A 21808-nucleotide genomic window follows, 5' to 3' on the forward strand; every position below is an offset into this window, starting at 1 on the left:
CGCGTGACCGCGTACATGATGATATACACAGTCCTGCAGCCTGACTTACTTCCGGGTCTTTTTTTTTTTTTTTTTTTAAACTTAAAGTATTAAATCATAAAGCTAGAAAAAGAAAACAGTTCTTATATGTATATTTCCCCTCATGTGAGTATGAGATTTTTATTTATTTTACAAACAATAATTGTGTAATGGCAACGGATTGGTATTTATTTATTTATTTCGGTGGGGTTTTTTTTATTTAATTTTTAAATTATAATTCAACTGTTATAGGAATTTTCTTAATATCGACGCATCCACGCTGTTTTATTACGTCATAAAGTTGATCAATCAATTACGTTTTTTTCTTTTTCAATCCTCCGTTAAAATCCTTTTAGTTTAGTTTTTTTAGTTTGCTTTTAAATTTAAATAAATAAATCCTAATCCTTTAATCCTAAAGGTCTAAATACATACCATTTATATTAGTTCTAAAGGTTAAACTATAGTCCAGGTATTAAAAATTCTAAAAATTTTGTGACAATGTGCAAAATGTAAAAAACAACAGTGATGATTTGCACATTTCATAATCCCATATTTTATTCACAATAAAACAAAAAAAATGAATGTTTAAATGAGCTTTGGCCCAGAGACGCTGGCATTTCTGGATCATATTTATGTCAAAGAGACTCTGCCTCTGTAAGATACATTATTTATAGCCAATCATCTTACTGATCTGTTGTCCATTAACCTAAAAATGTTTATTTTTTTATAAGACTTACTTTTTCTAGACTTTTGGTATCTTTAGCCAAAAACGTACCGGTGTAAATTGGGCTACTGTTGGCTGAAGGAGGAGAAGGAGAGGAGGAAGACGTCTACAGAGAAAGGAGAAGTGGAGGAGAGTGGAGGTTTGGGTTGGTACTTTAAATGTTGGTACTATGACTGGTAAAGGGAGAGAGGGAGCTGATATGATGGAGAGCAGAAAGGCAGATATGTTGTGTGTTCAGGAGATGAAGTGGAAAGGGAGTAAGAGCAGGAACATTGAAGGTGTTTAAACTGTTTTATCATGGTGTGGATGGAAAGAGAAATGGTGTAGAGGTGATTCTGAAGGAAGAGTACAGTAAGAGTGTAGTGGAGGTGAAGAGAGTTTCTGATAGGGTGATGAACGTGAAGCTGCAAGTTGAAGGCGTGATGATAAATGTCATTAGTGCCTATGCTCCACAAGTGGGTTGTGAGATGGAGGAGAAAGAACAATTCTGGAGTGAGCTGGAGACTGTAAGGTGTTGGCAGAGGACTGTGTAGCTAAACAGCATCAGATGGGGGTCTGTAGGATGGTTTTGGAGGTGAAGAAGAAGAGGAGGAGAGTGAGGACTTAAAAAAAGAATAAAATTGTGGAGAGCAGCGATTAAGAGGATGAAGAATGGAAAGTCGGTTGGACCAGATGAAAGACCAGTAAAAGCATGGAGATGTTTAGGGGAGATGCAGTGGAGTTTTTAACCAGATTGTTTAACAAAGATTTTGGAAGGTGAGAAGATGCCTGAGGAATGGAGAAGGAGTGTGTTGGTACTGATCTTTAAGAATAAGGGAGATTTGCAGACCTGCAGTAACTACAGGGGAATTAAGTTGATCAGTCACACCATGAAGTTATGGGAAAGAGTAGTGGAAGCCAGGCTGAGAGAAGAGGTGACCATCTGTGATCAACAGTATGGTTTCATGTTGATGAAGAGCACCACAGATGCCTTATTTACTATGAGAATGTTGATGGAGAAGTATAGAGAAGGTCAGAAGGAGTTGCATTGTGTGTTTGTGGATTTAGAGAAAGTGTACGACAGGGTGGAGAGAGGAGTTGTGGTATTGTATGAGGAAGTCTGGTGTTTCAGAGAAGTATGTGAGGGTGGTGCAGGACATGTATGAGGACAGCTCGACAGCAGTGAAGTGTGCAGTAGGAACGACAGACTGGTTCAAGGTGGAGGTTGGAGTGCATCAAGGATCGTCTCTGAGCCCTTTCCTGTTTGCAGTGGTAATGGACAGGATGAAGAACGAGGTCAGACAGGAGTCTCCGTGGACTATGATGTTTGCGGATGATACTGTGATGATATTGTGAGGCGTGACTGAGATGGTTTCACACGTGCAGAGGAGGGATATGGGGTATATCAGTGGAAGAATGTTGAGTATTGAGGGAAAAAAAGGAAGGCCAAGGAGGAGGTTTATGGATGTGGTGAAGGAAGACATGCAGGTAGATGGTTTGAACGAGGCAAATGTAGAGGACAGAGTAGTGGAGACTGATGATCCGCTGTGGAGACCCCTAACAGACTTTTGTTGCCCTGTCCAAACATTTTTAAAAGCGTGTTGCAGCCAGAGATCTTTTATTTCTAAAAGTGGATATTAGTAACTCCTTTATAATTTTTTTTCCTTTTCTCTTTAAATGAATGAAATATGTAAAAGGTACAGAATATTCCAGAGCCTGTTTGAGGTACCGTACCATGTGGTAACACTGTACACTGGTGGATGTATTTGTCTCGTTCCTACAGTTCCATGGAGGGGAACAATACGTTTTTCAGGTAGTCTATATTGCTTTATGATGCTTTAGCCATAGCCATTCTGTGTGCAGGTCCTCCAAAATGACACATCATGCCTCATCAGGACCCTCAACCAGCAAGTCCACTCAAACCTGGACTTTAAAGGTGACGTCTTCTGTTGCTAGACTTCTTTTCTTTGCTATTCATATCGTTTTATTATTCCACATCTATCATCGAGATGCCGAGATGATTTTCATTGCCTGATGATCCAGATGTTCTCACACAGGCTTCACTGCAGGAGCGGAGAGAAGATACAGACGAGCAGGAAACCTCTGAGGAGTGGCTGAAATGGAGGAGCTTGGAGAGTTGTGGCCTCACTCTTTCACACTTCCTTTCTCACTGTTCCACGACTTCTGTGTGAGTCCGATCACTAGAGCTAACCGTATCTAGATCGAGTAGCTAACATTAACCATGAAGCTGAGTTTGCTAAACCAGGCTGTTTAAAAGCTAGCTGGATATAATGTCAATAAAGATGTGAGTGTAGTAAAGCTTTGATAGATTCATTTGCAGCAACCTGGGAATCTGTGGTGTCTTTTGGTTTTCTACATCTGGTGCTTTTTCTTCTGTCCAATCTTACGCTTTACCTACCTGGGAGATTCCTTCAGCCGACCTGTCACTTCTCTTTCCCAGTTTATATCCTCTTGATCCTGCCATTGTGGCTGAAGAGTCAGTTTACCCGGCCTGAAGCACCTTTTTCTGTGCAATCTGGGGCAATTTCCACCCTCGTGAAGGCTTCTTCCAACCTGGAGCTTCTTTTGCCTGTGTGAGGGCTTTTCTTTCCACCCAGTCTGGCCACCTTCTGTGCAGGCTTGGTATTCTTTTAATCTTGCTTTTGCCTATATTCTTTTTTGACTTTTTTGTTGATTGTTTTCATCCAACCTTCTGGCCAATAAGAGCATCATCTTCTCAACACTGGACTGGTTCTACTGCCAACAATATGCTATGGATTTATCCATCATGCCTACATGAAGTGTTATTTGCCCATTCTGTGGCTTTATTTTTTACCCCACATAGATCTTTTGATGGTTTGTTTTCTGTTCATTCTGAGGCTTGTTTTGCCACACCTTGGTCTCGTTCTGGTCACACCTAGGCTTCCTTTATCCATCCTTGGACTTGGGACTAATTCTTGATCTAATTCTGAGGCTTTAGCCTAAGTCGACACCATTTTCTTCCCAGACTGGGTTTTTTTCTGCTTAATTTGGAGGTTTTTTTTCTTCCCAGCCTGGGGGCTTTTTCCTCTCATTACCTTCCATTGCTCAAATGTTCTTTAGATAATACTAGGGTTTAACTTTCTACCCAGCCTTTAGATGTCTTGTGCTAAACCTGTGGTATCTTCTGCTTGACCTGGACATTTTTTTTGTCCAGGTCTTGTATTTTTTATCTAGTATTTTGTTTTATCTTGTATTTGAGATTAGGGTTTGGTCTCAATGTTCCAAAAGATTGTGTGATGTGTCTGAGTATGTTTGTGCTGATTGCAGATCTTACAGAGGAGATGGGGAGGTTGCGCAGCTGGAGATCGACTCCGAGACCCTCAACGACTTTGAGATGCAGCTTTACCAGTGCGTCGCAAATCATATCAACCGAATAAACAGACTTTTTCTTTGTGCTTCTGGATTATTTCTTATATCACTTTTCTTTAAAAAGGAATATCTGACTCAGAGTTTGGTGTTTGTGCAGAGCGATCGAGATGTTCCACAGCAGAATCCAGTGGCTGACTCGAGGCAGCAGAAAGGTACACAATGAAAATCTAATATTTGTATTTTATTATTATTATTTTTTTTTCATTTTAATGCTGTGGTGCCTCTGTGTGAGTTTAGATCTTTGGGATGGTGCCAGGATCCAGACTTGGAGTTCTCGTCGACTCTTCTGATGCGAGCTGCTTCGAAGAGAGGCTCTCGGAACTCCAGCGCCACCTCCTGGTGAGGTTCTGAAATGTCTGAAATGATTTTGCCATACTGAGTTCTGAACTTTATAATGCTTTCTTTCTTAGCTTCTCGTACAGGAGCAGTTACGCCTGAAGAAGCAGCTGCACTTAATGTCCGTAGGCACAGAAGTCAGCAGTCTGTGGGAGAAACCGAGAGACGTTAACCAGAAAAGGTGTGTGTGTGTGTGTGTGTGTGTGTGTGTGTGTGTGTGTGTGTTCACTTAAACACATTCAGTATATGAGAACCTCATGTGTTGTATTGACTGGAGGAGAAATAATAAATGAGCTTCTGTCAAGCAGGATCTCACAGGGGTTTGATGATCCTGTATGTCCTTATGGTCTTCTCGCTTCTCCAGGCTGCAGGAGGTTCAGGAGTGGATCCTGCGCTTGATCCCGAGCGGAAACTGCAACCTGCTGCAAGGTTTAGAGAAAACCCGGAGCCAAACCCATCTCGACAGTCTGCTCATTATCCTGAGCTCCTGGTGAGATCTTTCTGTCTTTCACACGATTTTGGTGACATCATGTATTTTTTAAGATTCTTCTTATACACTAAGAATAATTTTTTTGGGGCTTTTTTTTTTTTTTATCATATTATCAAAGTTAGCAAATCTATGGTCAAAACTATTGGGACATTTGTCTTTTCCACCCTGAAGTGGTTCTTCTCCAAACTGTCCCCAGGCCTCCTCAACTCACCTCCATCCTGTAGTTCCTGACGTTACACACACCCTTGTGGCTGAATGAATCTCACACAAAATCTACTAGAACCGCGTTCATTCTAAAACGATTAATTTTATAATGAAAATTAAAAAATATGTTTTTATAGAGAGATTTTTTCAAAGAAAAAAAATCCGATATTATTTGCTTATTTTTCTTCATCTAAAGTGCATATTTTTTAATACGACAATATTTAAATATTAAATATTACTATTTTATTAATAAAACAGTCAATCAATAATATCAAACTATATTCGAAATTTAATTTAATTGCACAATTTTTTCTGTTCTGAATGTACCTTAAATGAATACTTTTCAAGTTTTAATACTCTAAACATGCGCATAGACGAATATTGATGCTTTATGCAAATGTTTATTATTAGTAAAACCGAACTCAGCATAGAGCATGAAGACTAAATATTATTGTAAATGTTTTAAAGTAAAAATGGTGTTTAAAATTATGTAATTTTCAATTAAATGTATTTAAATTACACTTTTCTGGTATGTTTCCACACGGACGGTTTTAGTTGCCGGATGTGCAAATCATGGCAGATTTTGGTGCTGATTTGAGACTTCAGTAAAACATATATTTAGTGATTAAAAAATATTTTCCTTTTTTTTTTTTTCATTTACATTTTTTTATATCTGAGTAAAGAAAGGACGTCGAGAATAAATGTGTTTTGCATTGAAGGTTTTAATTTCGCCTCTTTTATATTTATTTATTTAGATTTTTTATAAAAACGGTCAAACAGAAAAGCGCACTCGTTAATCGCACGGTTATGAAATTAGTGCCGTCAGAATGAATTTTTGATTAACGTGTTATTAATGTGTTATTTTTTACAGCCCTATATTTATTTATATATATATATATATATTGTAATATTTTTTGGTCATTTTTATTTTAATATATTTCAGTACTTTCGGCAAACAAATGTACATTATTCAAAAGCTTAGACATGTTTGGAATTTTTTTTTTTACTTATTTATTTATTTTCTTTTTATTTATTTCTATTTTTTATTAGTTTTTATTTATTATTTGTATTAATTTTATTTAGTCATTAATAATCAACCCAAATACTCTCATCTATGTGTATTATATCAATAACTGTGTGTGTGTGTGTGTGTGTGTGTGTGTGTGTGTGTGTGTGTGTGTGTGTGTGTGTGTGTGTCAGTCCCGATCAGGATATAGATGTTTTATTGTCCTTCATGTCAGAAATGGTACAGGACACGTCTCTGTGTGCTCACGTGGTGCTGCTTGACTCCTGCAGTCCAGCAGTGATTGTGAGAAGAATAATTTGATTATAAGTGATAATTGTTATGATAATAAAATAAACCTGTTATTCAGGAAAAACATCGTTTCTGTTTTGCTGTTTTACAGGAAGCTGTAAAGGACATGAGTAAAGTGACAGGAGGACGATTTCACCTGTTTTTTGCTTCACAGGTAACCAGATTTTAATAATATTAACCTGTAAAGAGTTTCTGTTCTTTTATATACTGGATATTAATAGAAGTTTATGGGCTTCAATAAGTTTATGGTCTTCAGGGTGCAAGAGGAGAAGTTTGTGTGCTTTATGGTGGAGGAGGAGACATTTATGGGGTTTATGGTGAAGGAGGAGAAGTTTATGGTCTTCAGGCTGCAGGAGGAGGAGTGTATGGGCTTAATGGTGGTGGAGGAGAAGTTTATGGTCTTCAGGCTGCAGGAGGAGGAGTGTATAGGCTTTATGGTGGAGGACGAGGAGTTTATGGGATTTATGGTGGAGAAGGAAGAGTTTATGGTCTTCAGAGTGCAGGAGGATTAGTTTATGGGCTTCAGGGTGCAAAAGGGGGATATTTTTGGTTTTAGGGTACAGAACAAGGAGTTTATGGGCTTTATGATTGAGGAGGAGGAGCTTATGGTCTTCAGGGTACAGGTTGAGGTATTTTTTGGGCTTCAGGGTGCAGAGTTTCTATGCATTTTTTAATGATGGATGATGTGTGTGTGTGTGTGTGTGTGTGTGTGTGTGTGTGTGTGTGTGTGTGTGTGTGTGTGTGTGTGTGTGTGTGTGTGTGTGTGTGTAGGGTATAGTGGACAGCAGTAGTGACCTGGAGCTTCTGTGGGCTGAAATTAAAACCGCAAGAACCATTCTCCATCACATCCAGAACGCCCGGCAGCATGGACGACTGAACCACACGCCGGTGTCTATCGTTTCAGAGGTGATTCTGGAATCACAACGGTGCCAATACTTTCAGAAAGATTCAGCTAAAGTCACGCCAAAAACGCGCTGAAGTCGTCTATAAACGTATTTCTTTTTGTTGCAGATCTCGACAGATTTAGAAGCTCTGTCTCTGTCTGATCTAAACTCAGGAGCCCATACCGCTGTCCACGGTGCTGAACTGTGTGTCCAACCTGCCGGTCCTCTTCCATCCTCCTCTGCAGAGTGGCTCAGAACAAACGGCCTGAAAGGTGTTACAGTCGTTTCATAATTATAATTTATAATTCATAATTTATTTTACATTACAATCATTTTCACACAATTATTTTCATATAAATATAAACACTGTCAGATTTGACCTTCAAGAGGTCACAAATAATCATAAATGTAGCTGGAGATGAACTGAACTGCTTTGTGTTTTTAGCCAAGAACCTGAACCTGTACCATGTGCTGGCTCCAAACATCTACACTCCTCTGGAGGGGTTTGTCCCCATACTGGGGAAGAAGGTCCAGTCCAAAGTGCATGAGGTTTGTATATACAACAGCTTTCTCTCTGCAAAGTCAAGGAGCTGGAGTAGAAGTTTAGGGGTCTTAGGATAAAGGAGAAGAAATGTATGGGTTTTATGATGCAGGAGAAGGAGTTTATGTCTCAGAATGCAAGAGAATGAGTTTGTTGGTCTTAGGATGCAGGGGGAGGAGTTTGTGGGTCTCAGGGTGTAGGAGGAGGAGTTTATCGGTCTCATGATGCAGGGGGGGGGGGGGGGTTAGAAGTCTCAGAATCAGGGTGTAGAAGGAGGAGTTTGTGGGTCTCAGGATGCAGAAGGAGGAGTTTATGGGTCTCAGGATGCAAGAGGAGGAGTTTGTGGGTTTTAGGATGCAGGGGGGAGGAGTTTATGGCTTTTAGGTTGGAAGGAGGTTTAGATTGTGTTTTTTTGACACTGGCATATATTCTGTATATGCAATAAATATGGGTTTAATCCTAAATCACTCAGAATCTGCCCCTGAACCTGCTGATTCTGATAGTCCTGAATCTGCTCCTGAAAGGTTTATAACTGGGATGTAAGGAGTCAATGATGAAGATGCGTTCTCTCCTCAGAATACTACTGTGGAGAAGATGCTCAGTGGCAGGTGCCAGTGATGCCTTGGGCACTTTTCCCCCTTTGCAGGGATTTTCGATGTTCATTTTCTATAAGTTCTGTCTCTTTTTGTCCAGAAAGCGACGGTGCAGTTCGAGTGGCATGACGGCACTCTGAAGAACATGCACGTGGATCTGCCCCTGCTTCAGAGTTATCAGGTAGACTCCTCAGATCTCTATCATCCCCTCACTTTCTTGCTTTCATTTTCATACCCCTTTCTCTCTCTCTCTCTCTCTCTCTCTCTCTCTCTCTCTCTCTCTCTCTCTCTCTCTTTCTCTCTCTCTCTCTCTCTCTCTCTCTCTCTCTCTCTCTCTCTCAGAGGCGCCTCCTGGAGGCCGAGGGTGTCCTGGAGGACAGGGTCATGTGGTTAAACACCTTCAGCAGCAGGCAGCTCTGGGGAACTGTGTGTGAACAGAGGTGAGATACATCTCTCTACATCTCTCTACATCTCTCTACATCTCTCTAAAGATTTCGCTCTGAGTTCGGGTCTGGGGGTGATGATTTATTTCCTGTAGAAGCAGCTCTTACAGCAGCGTTGTTAGCGCTATGATGTGTTTATGGAAGAAGTCTCCAGGTAAAGCTGTAACTTTTCCATCATCTTCATGGCAGAGGATTTTCACGGCAGTGAAAGAAGATCAAGTCAGAGAAGTTCATTCCAACACCTCGGTGCCGGAACTGAGAAGAGTCTTGATGTTTACAAACCATGTAGCTGAGTTAAAGTAGAAATCGTTAAAATATCACTCCAGGAAAAGTTCAAATGCTCTGTTGAGTTAAAGTACAAAAGTTTTTGCCTTTAAAATATCCAAATTACTATGATTTATTATAACTCTAATGTTCCTGTTATCATTTTTATCACAAGATTCTTCACTTAATCACCTCAGTTTATGTGTAAAGACTCGAATGTGACTCTCAGCACACTGATCTATTGATAGAATGAGATTAAAGACTCAAACACTGATTTCTATTCCAATGATCATGAGCCCAAAACCTTCTTTTCATCTACTTCAGTAAAAACGTGTAAATGAGGTCACGTGTGTGGTAGTGAGTTCCAGTCTGGAGTTTCTTCATCATATATTCCTCTCTAAATGTTCTGCTTGATGTTGAACTGATGCTGATCTGTATGTTGGTGATCAGTAGATTCACCGAGCGCCGATCAGAACACGTGTAAAACAGAGCGTGCGCTCGATCCTGATTGGTGACTCACTGCGTGTTTCACCAGTTACGTTTTTTTTCCCCGCGTAAATTAAAAGAAACGTATGCTTTTAATAAATGTAGTAAAAAGTACGAGATTTGACTTGTATGAAGTTACAGTAAAAATCCCACCAAATTGAAACACTTCAGTAAATTACAGTAACAAATAAGATTTGCCCTGAGAGAAGTTGGGACCAGTGGAGCAGTGCTGGACGAGGTGCAGTCTGAGGAGCAATGAGTGGGGTGGTGTAGGAGAACTTGGGCAGGTTGAACACAAATCGCTCAGCTGTGGACGAATCGTGTTTAGACGTAGACCTGTGAGCAGAGAGTTGTGGTAGTCCAGTCTAGAAATGAGAAGAGACCGAACAAGGACCTGAGCCGCCTGTGTGGATAAAAATAGCAGAATCCTTCTGATGTTGTAAAGAAGTAAAGGACAAGGACGTGTCACACTGGCAACACGTGAGAAAAAGAGCAGTTGATTGTCCGAGTTGTGTAGAGATATCGTAAGATCCTGGCCTGGAGATCTGGGAAGATCTGAAGAGCACACGTCCATGAGCAACATGTCCACCAGACATGCTGAGATCTGAGCAGAAGTTGTGGTCCCTGAAGGAGATGTGTATAGTGTATAAAAGATATGCATTTCTTGTGTACAGCGTGCAGATTGTGCTGGACGTGTCCGACGTGAGCGACCACCACCAGCTGCACATCCAGCATGCCGTCCGACTCCTCCTGCAGGAACAACTTCCCAGCACGCATCGCTTCAACATCATAGCGTAAATACCAGATTTTTGTCCTCCACCCCACACTGAAACACTAGAGCTGATCAGATCTGTGGAGAACCTCCTCCGAGAGGTTTTGGAGACCCTTATTAGTGCATGAAAAAAAAAAAAGTACTTGTGTTTGGCGTACAGGTTTGGAGCAGATGTGAAAGCGTGGAGAGAACGAGCAGTTTCTTCTAACCCTCAAAACCTTCAGGAAGCCTGGCAGTAAGTGATGATGGTGTCGATGATCACGATGATGCGATGTTTCGCATCAAACACTAATTACGATGTGTGTTTGTAGGTGGGTTCAGAAATTAGAGTGCGCAGGAGATCGTAACACGTTGGCCGCTCTCCGACACGCCACCGAGTCGGAACCACAGGACTCGTCCCTCACTCGCGGAGTGTATCTGCTCACCACCGGCGCTCCGGATCAGGACCACGTAAGACACTGTCACAATTAGGATAGAATTTTGATGCCATTGAGGTGTTTTGCTAAACAGTGTGTGTGTGTGTGTGTGTGTGTGTGTGTGTGTGTGTGTGTGTGTCTCCAGTCAGTCCTCTTTTCATACGTATCGGAGTTCTGCACCGGTCTCCGGATTCACGTGTGTCTGTTCACCAGAGAGGTCGAGCCGATCCGATGCTCATCGTCTCATCACGTGTCCCGCGTCCAAGCGGCCCTGATTCTGCGCAACCTAGTGCACTGCGCTAACGGCCGCTTCCACTGGATCACAGACACGGGTAGAGGAACAGGCAGCATGTTACCGCTAAAGTGGGAGCTCAAGGGTTAACATGTGGAACTTCTGGTAGGAAGGTTGTGAGTTCAAATCCCAGCACCACCAAGCTGCCAGTGCTGGGCCCTTGAACATGGCCCTTGAACCTCACCTACTCAGATGTATAAATGTACAGGATTATTTCACGAGTTAGAGCTCCCCCTACTGGTGACGATTTATTTGTTCTGGTCAGGTTTTTTTTTTATTTCAAAGTTCAGTGAATTTGGTGTAATTAATATTCACATATTACAACAGTTTATAGATACGAGTTATAACGTGATGTATTTTATTTACATTTTTTTATTTAAAAAATGTAATAAAAAATATATGTATATAAGAATAAAATCTTGGATATTTGAATTATATTTTCAGAAAATAATTTTTTATATATATATTTTTTTTTTATTTAATTTTTTTTTTTTCTGGATATTTTAATACAATTTTCAGTAAATGTTAAAAATGTATTCCTGGATATTTGAAGTATATTTTTAGAAAATGAAAAAATAAAATTGCTGGTTATTTTGATAATATTTTCAGTAATGTAACAAAAATGTATTCTTGGATATTTATATTATATTCTTTGAAAAAAATAAATCCTGTATATTTAAATTTAGAAAATTAAAATAAAAAAAAAATTCTTGGATATTTTATTTATATATTTTCAGTAAATGTAAAAAATGTATTCCTGGATATTTGAAATACATTTTTAGTAAATGTTTAAAACAAATTCTTAGATATTTGAAGTATACTTTTAGAAAATGAAAAAAAATTGCTGTATATTTTGATTATTTTTTCAGTAATTTAACAAAAATTAATTGTTAGATATTTATATATATATATATCCTCATATACAGTATATTTTTGTCTGTTTACAGCTACATTTAATGTTACTGTAGTAGATAATGGAGGCTGAGATTAGAAAAAATTGCACGTATTTTTATTTCTATTTTCTGGTCTTCATTGGCAGGTATCGTGGAGAGCGATGACATCACCACCCTAATCCGAGAAATGGAGAAGGCGGCTGATTACTGGCAGAAGGTGAGATGAGCCATGATCAGCTCTGTTTTCCTGAATATAAAATATCTAAATTAAATGTGAAAGACGTGTATTAAATTGCACACGTGCACACACTGTATGTGGATGAGCTGCTGTTAAAGAAATGATATTGTGGTGAAGATCATGAACGTGTAGATCTTGTGCCCCTGGTGTCGATGTTGATGATGATGATGATGATGTTATCCTGCAGTGCTGCGATTTGGTGGACTCTTTGCTCCAGCGCAGCGCCAGCGCAGATCAAGAGGAAGCTCATGCTGAAGAGTGTCATAGTCCAGCTCACTGCGCTGAAGCTCTGACGCAGAAACACACACTTCCTCCTCCCAGGGAGACTCGACTGAGCTCGGCCAGGCTGGTCAGTGTTAAACACAAACACGGGGACACACACACCACACTTTTCACTGCAGTTTGTTAATTGGACATATTTCAGCATCGCTGATTATATCATGAGCTAGTCCTAGACAGCGCTCCCTACTGGTGAAGATTTATTTGTTTTTCCCAGGTTTAATTATATATATATTTTTAAATATGGATTCAAATATTTGAACGTTTGTATTAATATTATATTTCCAGAATGAAAACAATCCTGTTTATTCTAATTATATTTACAGTAAATCTAAAATAATATAATTCCTGGATATTTAAATGATCCAGAAGTTTATTTGCCCGATTTCACACAAAATTCGATATGAACACGATTCACACGATTGCTTCAGCTGCAACGTATAGATATGAGTTATAACGGGATTTTATTTCTTTTAATTGTTCAGTGTATTTTAAGGATAAATTCCTGCATATTTAAATTATGTTTTTTAATATTTAATCAAAAGATACATTTCTGGATATTTTAATTATATTTTCAGTAAATAAAAAATAAAAAACTCGGATATTTTATTTATATTTATCTTAAATAAAAAATAATCTGGATATTTGAGTTAAATTTTTAATAAAATAAATGCATGGTTTATATACTTATATTTTTTTAATGAAAAAATAATTAAATTCTTGAAAAGTCTTACTTTTATTTTCAAAAAATTGAAAAAAAAAATCTAGATATTTCTATAATATAATTATAAAACGGAATATTTTATTTATAATTGTAACACATTTTAAAAGTAACTTTCTGGATATTTTAGTTGTATCCTCAGTAAAGTTTTTTAAAAATAAACTCCTGGATATTTGAATAATTATTTTTTAAATTTCTGCATATTTTAATTATGATTTCATTAAATTTGAAGGTAGATTTTCAATATATTTTAGAAATCCAAGTTTCGGTGTATTTCAGTGCACACGCATTCTGCTCTAAATACACATTTATTCTTTTTAGAAAGAAAAACAGCACAGAATTCCTTTAATACTGTAATGTAGTGAAAGAGCAGCGTCTGTTCCTGTGCACACAGGTGAGGACGGAGGTGAAACCATCGACAGCATGGAGACCAAACAGTGCCAAGGCGGTCATTCCTCCTGGTGCGTAACACACTGAACTGTTACTAAGAACCCTGGAGGCTCCTTCCCTGAGTCAGATATCAAGCAGGTCAATAATCTTATTGATTACATACTAAAGGAGTCTCCAGTGTCTCCAGCAACTTGTTTCCCAGATGTTCCACAACATCAGCCAGTACAACATGAAGGAGAAAGCAAATGAAATGTTTGAAAGCTCTGATAGAAACAGATTTTCGGATTTGGTTTCGGTCTTGAAAATTCTTGCTTTTGTTTCGTAGCTCAGCCACCAGATGGATGGAAACCGATCAGGATTACAAACTCCACGAAAGTGAAAAAGAAGCGTAAAATCTCTTGCTCTGCTCCGAAGGAGGAAGGAAGCCCTGGTGAGTGTGACAGCATCGGTTTCACAGCTGAAATTACACATTCTACAGCCAAAAGTTTGAGAAACCTGACTGTGAGATTGGGTTGTGCTTTTAGAACATCCCATTCCACATTGAGTTCCCATTATGCTGTTATAATACGCTCCACTCGTCTGTCCAGATGTTTACTAGTCAGGTACTACAGGATGGAGGAGGAGTGAGGAGGCTACTGGGGTGCAGTCTGCATGAACAATTCATCCCAAATAGTGTTGTTTAGTGAAGAACCACATCTGGGTGGAAAAGTCGGGTGTCCCAATACTTTTGGCCTGGTAGTGCAAGTGTGCAAGATTTACGGCTTGTGTTTGTGTTTGTATAGGTTCAGTTTTTAATCATCTGAAGGCAAACAGCATTCGGAAGCGCATTCATATCCCGAAAAACGAGGACGTCTCCTCCTCCAAACAGGTACACACGCCTTTGTAGTGCAAAATTAAAGACGAAATAAAACCAGATGTTCATTTCCTGTTCTGTCTGGAGGAAGATGCGGCTCTACCTCTGCCATGTTAATCTCTATATGTGTGGTAACTTATTTTATTTTTATTTTGCCTTTTTTTTAAATCTGGCAAGAGGCAACGTTTAAATTAGCCATTTGGGCAAATTCTGTCTTATTTACATTAAATAAAGAAATCAACTCTTATTGTATCCATGTATCGTTGATACTCGTATTTTATATTTGCTTCTGCAGTGGCTGAGCCGCTTTGGAATCAGGAGTCTGAAACTGGACCTCCACAAGCTGCTCTCGGTTCCTGCCTGCACCCACCGCACGGAGCTGGTCACGTCCGTCAGCAGAAGCGTGTCTGCCAAATACTGCACCATCTTTCCCAGCGTGCACCTGAATGTAAGAACCAGAGCACGTCACGTCACATCACGTCACGTCACGTCACAACAAATCACGTCACGTCACGTTCACTTCATCGTGTTTGTTAGGTGATTAAGCCCTTCGGGACTCCAGATGATCATCACCCCTTAGGCCTGATGATGTCATGATATGATCTCACATTACGTCATTAAAGAAGAAAGGAAATGCCAGTTGTGGACTGAGTTAAGAACAAAAGATAAACAGAGCAAATCAATCAATGTTGCAGAACCATTAATTATTGCTAGGTGGCAGTGTGGCATGTATTACAGCGTATTCAAACAGAAACTCATTAGAAATAGTGGAACAAAAATCTGTCTGTCTTTTCATTTATCCGTTTGCCTGCCTGCCTGTCTGTGTTTTTATTTATCTGTCTGCCTGTCCCTTCATTCATCCATCTGTCTGCCTGTCCCTTCATTCATCCATCTGTCTGTCTGTCCTTTTATTCATCCGTCTGTCTGTCTGTCTGTCTGTCTGTCTGTCTGTCTGTCTGTCTGTCTGTCTGTCTGTCTGTCTGTCTATCTATCTATCTATCTATCTATCTATCTATCTATCTATCTATCTATCTATCTATCTATCTATCTATCTATCTATCTATCTATCTATCTATCTATCTATCTATCTATCTATCTATCATATTATTCTACTAATAGATCATCCCTTAAACTATCCTTTATCTTTTAGAGGTCGACTGATAGTGGATTTTACTGACAGATTTGGTTGGATCGTATTAATATTAGGGATGCACCGAAATGAAAATTCTGGGCCGAAACCGAAAACCGAAAAAGAATTATTATACAATTATTATTACTATTGCATTTATGGCTATGACTGTGTACTAAACTTACTAAAATCAAGGCATTTCAATTGCATAAATTAAATATTAAAGTTTTAAAGAATAAATCAATTACACATTATGAAAATATTTATTTATAGCACATTGCAACAATGCACAGGATAAAATAAATTAAAATTCAAACTGAAATGCACTGATGTGTACATTAAATAATAATGTACAGGCCCTCTGGTCTGCTGAAAGGTTGTACAATTAAATATGTTCTTTCATAAAAACAAAGTGCATTTAGAACAAGTGCAACTGCTTAAAGATACAATCCAACACTATCACTGCGAAACTTCCAGCCTTTTCAAAAACGTCCACCGCAGACGGAGTGCGCGTGCTCGGAGGGGTTTTGCTTTTCTGTGCCGTGTTTCTCTCATATTCAACATAGCGATCGGGATGTTTGGATTTCAGCTGATAAATTAAACCCGACGTGGAGAAAGTCTTTGCAGACGAAATTTCGGCATTACATGTTTTGCAAATCGCTCTCCGTGGGTCTTTCTCAGATATACTGAAATACGTCAACACCGCAGACATGTTGCTTTAGACATGCACGTGCAGGACGCGGTTTCTGTTTGCGTCATCACAACACACTGTTTCGCCCGTGTTTTTTCGGTGATCAGTCTTTCGGTCAAAAATTTTCGGTGGCCGAATATTCGGTGCATCCCTAATTAATATTTTTTTCTTGTTTCTGATAGAAGGAAGTTTATGGCAATCAGTGATTTTTGAAAGTGTATTTTAGAAACTCACAGTGAAAAAGATGCATCTTACCGAGAGAGAGAGAGAGAGAGAGAGAGAGAGAGAGAGAGAGAGAGAGAGAGAGAGAGAGAGAGAGAGAGAGAGAGAGAGAGAGAGAGAGAGAGAGAGGACTGCAGGATGTAGGTGAAGTGAGGAGGACTGAGGTGCTCAGGGGGAAAAATCATCCCAAAGGTGTTCAGTAGGGTTGAGGTCAGAGAACCACAAAACCGGGAGTGTGATCGAGTGCTGGTTTGTGATTGGAGCTTCTTCTTGTCGTCGTCCCCATGGCTCCGCCCACCAGAAACACCATGCTCCAACCCCCCACACTATACAAATCATTCTCAACCTTCTATAAATAAGATTAAACACATTTTATAATCGTTGCAAAATTGCCTGAATTTAAGTTTCTGTATATTAAACTTCAGCAGAAAAACAGGTAAATAATAAAAAAATTAAAAAAATTAAAGTGGGGCAGGGGGCACTGGCGCCCCCTCCAGGTAGGTGTGTGAGGATCTGCTCCAGTGAACATAACTGTGGTAAATAAAGCCAAGTTTTGGCTTGAAACCTTCTACCTGAGTTTTATTCCCTCTTCCGCAAACCGCCGTGTGTTTAGCGGTCGCGTGTTTCCATGTTGTAAAAGGGCCGAGAGCGACATCTGTTTCTGAGTTCGGGAGAGTTGAAGCAGTACCTGATCCAGACCGAACGTCTCCTGCAGCGTTACGCTCACAGGATGCAGTGGCTTCTCTCAGGTGAGCAAAATCATCACGCAACTACTCCATGCAGTGCTTTGCATAAGTATTTACCTCCCAACATTCCCATCATCCCCACCCTCAAATCAAATCCCACCACCACCAAGCTGCCACTCCTGGGCCCTTGAGAAAGGCCCTCAACTTCTCAGAAAGAAGCAGATAGAAGTCGCTCAGGATAAGGACATCTATCAGTCACCACAAATTTAAATGTAAATAAAATGGCTGCGATTGTGATCCATTAGATAATAATAATGATCTGATCTATTTATTAATTCATTAATTAAAACAAACTTCACTAACATTATGTAAACATGATAAAAATAGCAAAATAACTTATAATAAAGAGCACCAGGATATGAGGAAAATAAGAAAATGTATGTACAAAATCTGCAAAAAAAAAAAAAAAAAGAAGATGATTATGTTCTGTAATAATGGTGTCCTAATTAATTGAGGTGTGGATGTCGTATTATCATACAGCCTTCATGAATCCAGTAGGGGGCGGTGTGTTTCACACCCAGGTCTTCAGTGGCGTCCTGCCTGAATCAATCCACTCTTTAATACCATCACTGCATCACAGACAGGGATCTCATACAGTGAGAATGAGTGTCATCACTAAAGCAAGAAACACAATGATCCCAATTCAACACATCTCCTTTCACTGGAGCCACAGCTTCCTCTTCTCTCTCAGCCACACAAATATAAACATATACAATTTGTAGATATTTTATAACGGATCAAAAAAATTTTCATTTGTTTGTGACGCTTAATATTTTAGATCGTGTGTGTGTGTGTGTGTGTGTGTGTGTGTGTGTCCCGTGCAGGCAGCAGACGTGTGTTTGGTTGCGTGTTGGAGAGAGACGTGTGTATAGTCCTGGACGTGTCGGGCTCCATGTCCCCTCACTTTACCAGACTGTACACACACCTCATCTCACTGATCTGGGATCAGCTTCATACCTGCAGAGTGAGGTGAGTTCATTCCCTTTATTTATTACACCTCTCTCTCTCTCTCTCTCTCTCTCTCTCTCTCTCTCTCTCTCTCTCTCTCTCATTCTATCTCTCTCTCTCATTCTATCTCTCTCTCTCTCTCTCTCTCTCTCTCTCTCTCATTCTATCTCTCTCTCTCTCTCTCGCTCTCTCTCTCTCATTCTATCTCTCTCTCTCTCTCTCATTCTCGCTCTCTCTCTCTTTCTCTTTCTCTCTCTCTCTCTCTCTCTCTCTCTCTCTCTCTCTCTCTCATTCTATCTCTTTCTCTCTCTCTCTCTCTCTCTCTCTCTCCGTCTTTCTCACTCTCTTTCTCTCTTTCTCTCTCTCTCTCTCTCTCTCTCTCTCTCTCTCATTCTATCTCTTTCTCTCTCTCTCTCTCTCTCTCTCTCTCTCTCTCTCTCTCTCTCTCTCTCTCTCTCTCTCTCTTCTCACTCTCTCTCTCTTTCTCTCTTTCTCTCTCTCTCTCTCTCTCTCTCTCTCTCTCTCTCTCTCTCTCTCTCTCCCCACCCACTTTCACTTTCTTTGATTGTGTTTCTTTCTCTCTCTTTGTCTGTTTCTTTTTGTCTTTCTGTTTTACTCTTCTTACTCACTCCAGGTTCAGCATGGTGGCGTTCTCTGAGCTGGTGCAGGTGTGGCAGGAGGAGCTGGTGGAGGCATCAGAGGAGAGGTGCAGGGACGCAGTAACATGGCTGAGTCAGCTAAACACCCACGGAGGAACCTCCATTCTACATGCACTAAAGGCACACACACACACACACACACACACACACACACACACACACACACACACACACACACACACACACACACACACATATATTATTTAGGGGACTGCAGGACTAAAGTTCTTTTGAAGTCAAACTTTTAGAAACTATACATGTACAGCAGAAAGCTGATAACTCAAAATAACACGGCTCATAGTGTAGGGGCTTCTCTTTATCTGTCTAACTGTCTCTCTACCTGTCTCTCTAACTGTCTCTCTACCTGTCTCTCTATCTGTCTGTCTACCTGTCTCTCTACCTGTCTGTCTACCTGTCTCTCTCTCTCTGTCTCTCTACCTCTCTGTCTACCTGTCTCTCTACCTCTCTGTCTACCTGTCTCTCTATCTGTCTCTCTACCTGTCTGTCTACCTGTCTCTCGATCTGTCTCTCTACCTCTCTGTCTAACTGTCTCTCTACCTGTCTGTCTACTTGTCTCTCTACCTGTCTCTCTACCTCTCTGTCTACCTGTCTCTCTACCTGTCTCTCTACCTGTCTCTCTACCTGTCTCTCTACCTCTCTGTCTAACTGTCTCTCTTCCTGTCTCTCTACCTGTCTCTCTACCTTTCTGTCTAACTGTCTCTCTACCTGTCTTTCTACCTGTCTCTCTACCTGTCTGTCTACCTGTCTGTCTGTTTACTTGTCTGTCTACATGTCTGTTTGTCTGTCTAGAGATAAAGCAGTGTGTCTTTTTTTTAAATGAAACTCATCCCCCCAACAGGCAGCATGTGTGTTTGGCGACTCGGTTGGTGTGTATGTGATCAGTGACGGACGCTGGGACTGTAGCTGCAGTCTTGTCCTAGAGGAGGTCGAGAGACTGACATCAGGAAAACATATCACCATCCACACGGTCACACTGAGCGACCCAGACAGGTGGAAACCTCCACATCGTCACATATTTGCACCATCACTGCACTCATTTACTCCGGGTCCACTGGTACAGTCATCACATTTCTGTATCATCTTATACGTCTGCTGTGTTGTTTTTTGATGTTTATTCCTCTTTTGTGTTGCAGCACAGACGTGTTTCTGAAGAGCCTGGCCCATCAAACTGGTGGTCGCTTCCACCAGGTACCTACAGCTGCAGAAACGGCCACGACTACAGAACTCCTGAGCAGCAGCTTCAGTGCAGGCCAGGTGAAATCATCTATCTATCTATCTATCTATCTATCTATCTATCTATCTATCTATCTATCTATCTATCTATCTATCTATCTATCTATCTATCTATCTATCTATCTATCTATCTATCTATCTATCTATCTATCTATCTATCGTCTCTTAAACTATCCAATTATTTATTTATTCTTCAGTTTATTCATCTCTATATTCAACTCTCCCCTATATTTATTTATCTATCCATCCATTCACTTCCATCCATTCAATTTGTCATTATTTAGCATTCCTCAATTTATCATTCCATATACACCACTGTCTGTTTGTCCATCCATCTATCTATCCAACTATTGTCTATTTCTTTATCCATCCATCCATCCATCCATCCATCCATCCATCCATCCATCCATCCAACTATTATACATTTCTTTGTCCATCCATCCATCCATCCATCCATCCATCCATCCATCCATCCATCCATCCATCCATCTGTCCAATCATTATTTATTTCTCCATCCATCCATCCATCCATCCATCCATCCATCCATCCATCCATCCATCCATCCATCCATCTATCTAAACCTCATTTATCCTTTCATTCATCTAATTACCTTTATATATTTTTATTTGTCCATACATCTGTCCATCCATGCATACATCTAACCATTATTTATCCAATTTTCCATCCATCCATCCATCCATCCATCCATCCATCCATCTATAAATCTAAGCATCCATATATTTAAGCATTATCTATTTATTTATCTATCCATCTATGCCTATCTCCAATGTTCCTCTTAGGTCTCTTCGGATATTTAAAGGCTGTTCTAATTTCTCCGAAAACGTAACTGTGGCACGACAGAAAAACTTATCAGATTTTTAAAGATAGTAGGAATATCAATCAGATCATCAATGTGTTTGTGATTATTATTAATTACCATTAAAGATCTACTATATACAGAATCTACATTATAAAGCGATATAACAGCAGAGCGTTTCCCACCACAGGACTCGGTTCTCCCAGAGTTTCAGGGTGACGATCTGAAGAGGCTGAGGAACGAGATTGAAAAGTTGAGAATGTTCCAGAAACAAGCCAAAGACTTCAGGTTCGTCTTCATACAAGCATTGAATATAAATGTGGAATTTTTATTTTATACTGAAGTTGCTTTGAAGACCAGAAACATTTACACATGTAGATGAATTAAGAAATACCGCTTATTTTGAATATGCAAATTAGGAATCTGGAATGCCCCGCCCCTTGGGCTTTATTTCCATGCTTGAATCTGATAGGCTCTTAGATTTTATGATGCATTCAATACTCTCTTGAATGTATTTATTTATCAGTTAAGTGTCTGTACACCAGGTTTTTTTTTTTAGAATGATTATAAATCAGGTTTTATCTTTTATCTTTCTGTAATTTGTTTGGTTTCTGTAGGGAAATGTTACTGGTGAAGAATCCGGAAGTCAGGAACCCGAAGTAAACGATTCAAGACTCATTGAAGCATTTGAGTTTGAAAACCAGTTTAAAATCATAAACCGATGTTAATAAATAAAATTGTGTGTATTAAAGTCTATTGTTAAAAATAAAGTACAACATTAATGACATGATTAATGTAC

General features: G+C 39.6%; 1 protein-coding gene across 1 annotated transcript; it reads left to right on the top strand.

The window, feature by feature from the left end:
- The first annotated feature begins 16 nt into the window (after positions 1-16).
- vwa3a (von Willebrand factor A domain containing 3A) lies at positions 17-21808 on the top strand. Its single transcript, XM_083524358.1, has 32 exons — positions 17-144; positions 2585-2657; positions 2779-2909; positions 4031-4111; positions 4230-4284; positions 4370-4471; positions 4543-4649; positions 4833-4958; positions 6363-6471; positions 6569-6631; positions 7249-7383; positions 7489-7633; positions 7807-7910; positions 8596-8676; positions 8838-8935; positions 10363-10482; positions 10621-10695; positions 10772-10910; positions 11022-11208; positions 12208-12278; positions 12487-12648; positions 13694-13760; positions 14015-14119; positions 14472-14557; positions 14838-14990; positions 17225-17333; positions 18155-18299; positions 18913-19057; positions 19797-19948; positions 20092-20212; positions 21200-21297; positions 21627-21808. Coding segments are annotated over exons 1-32 (3393 nt in total). The 5' UTR covers positions 17-142; the 3' UTR covers positions 21673-21808.

The sequence above is a fragment of the Silurus aristotelis genome (genome assembly GCF_946808225.1).
Source record: "Silurus aristotelis genome assembly, chromosome: 21".
NCBI lineage: Eukaryota > Metazoa > Chordata > Actinopteri > Siluriformes > Siluridae > Silurus > Silurus aristotelis.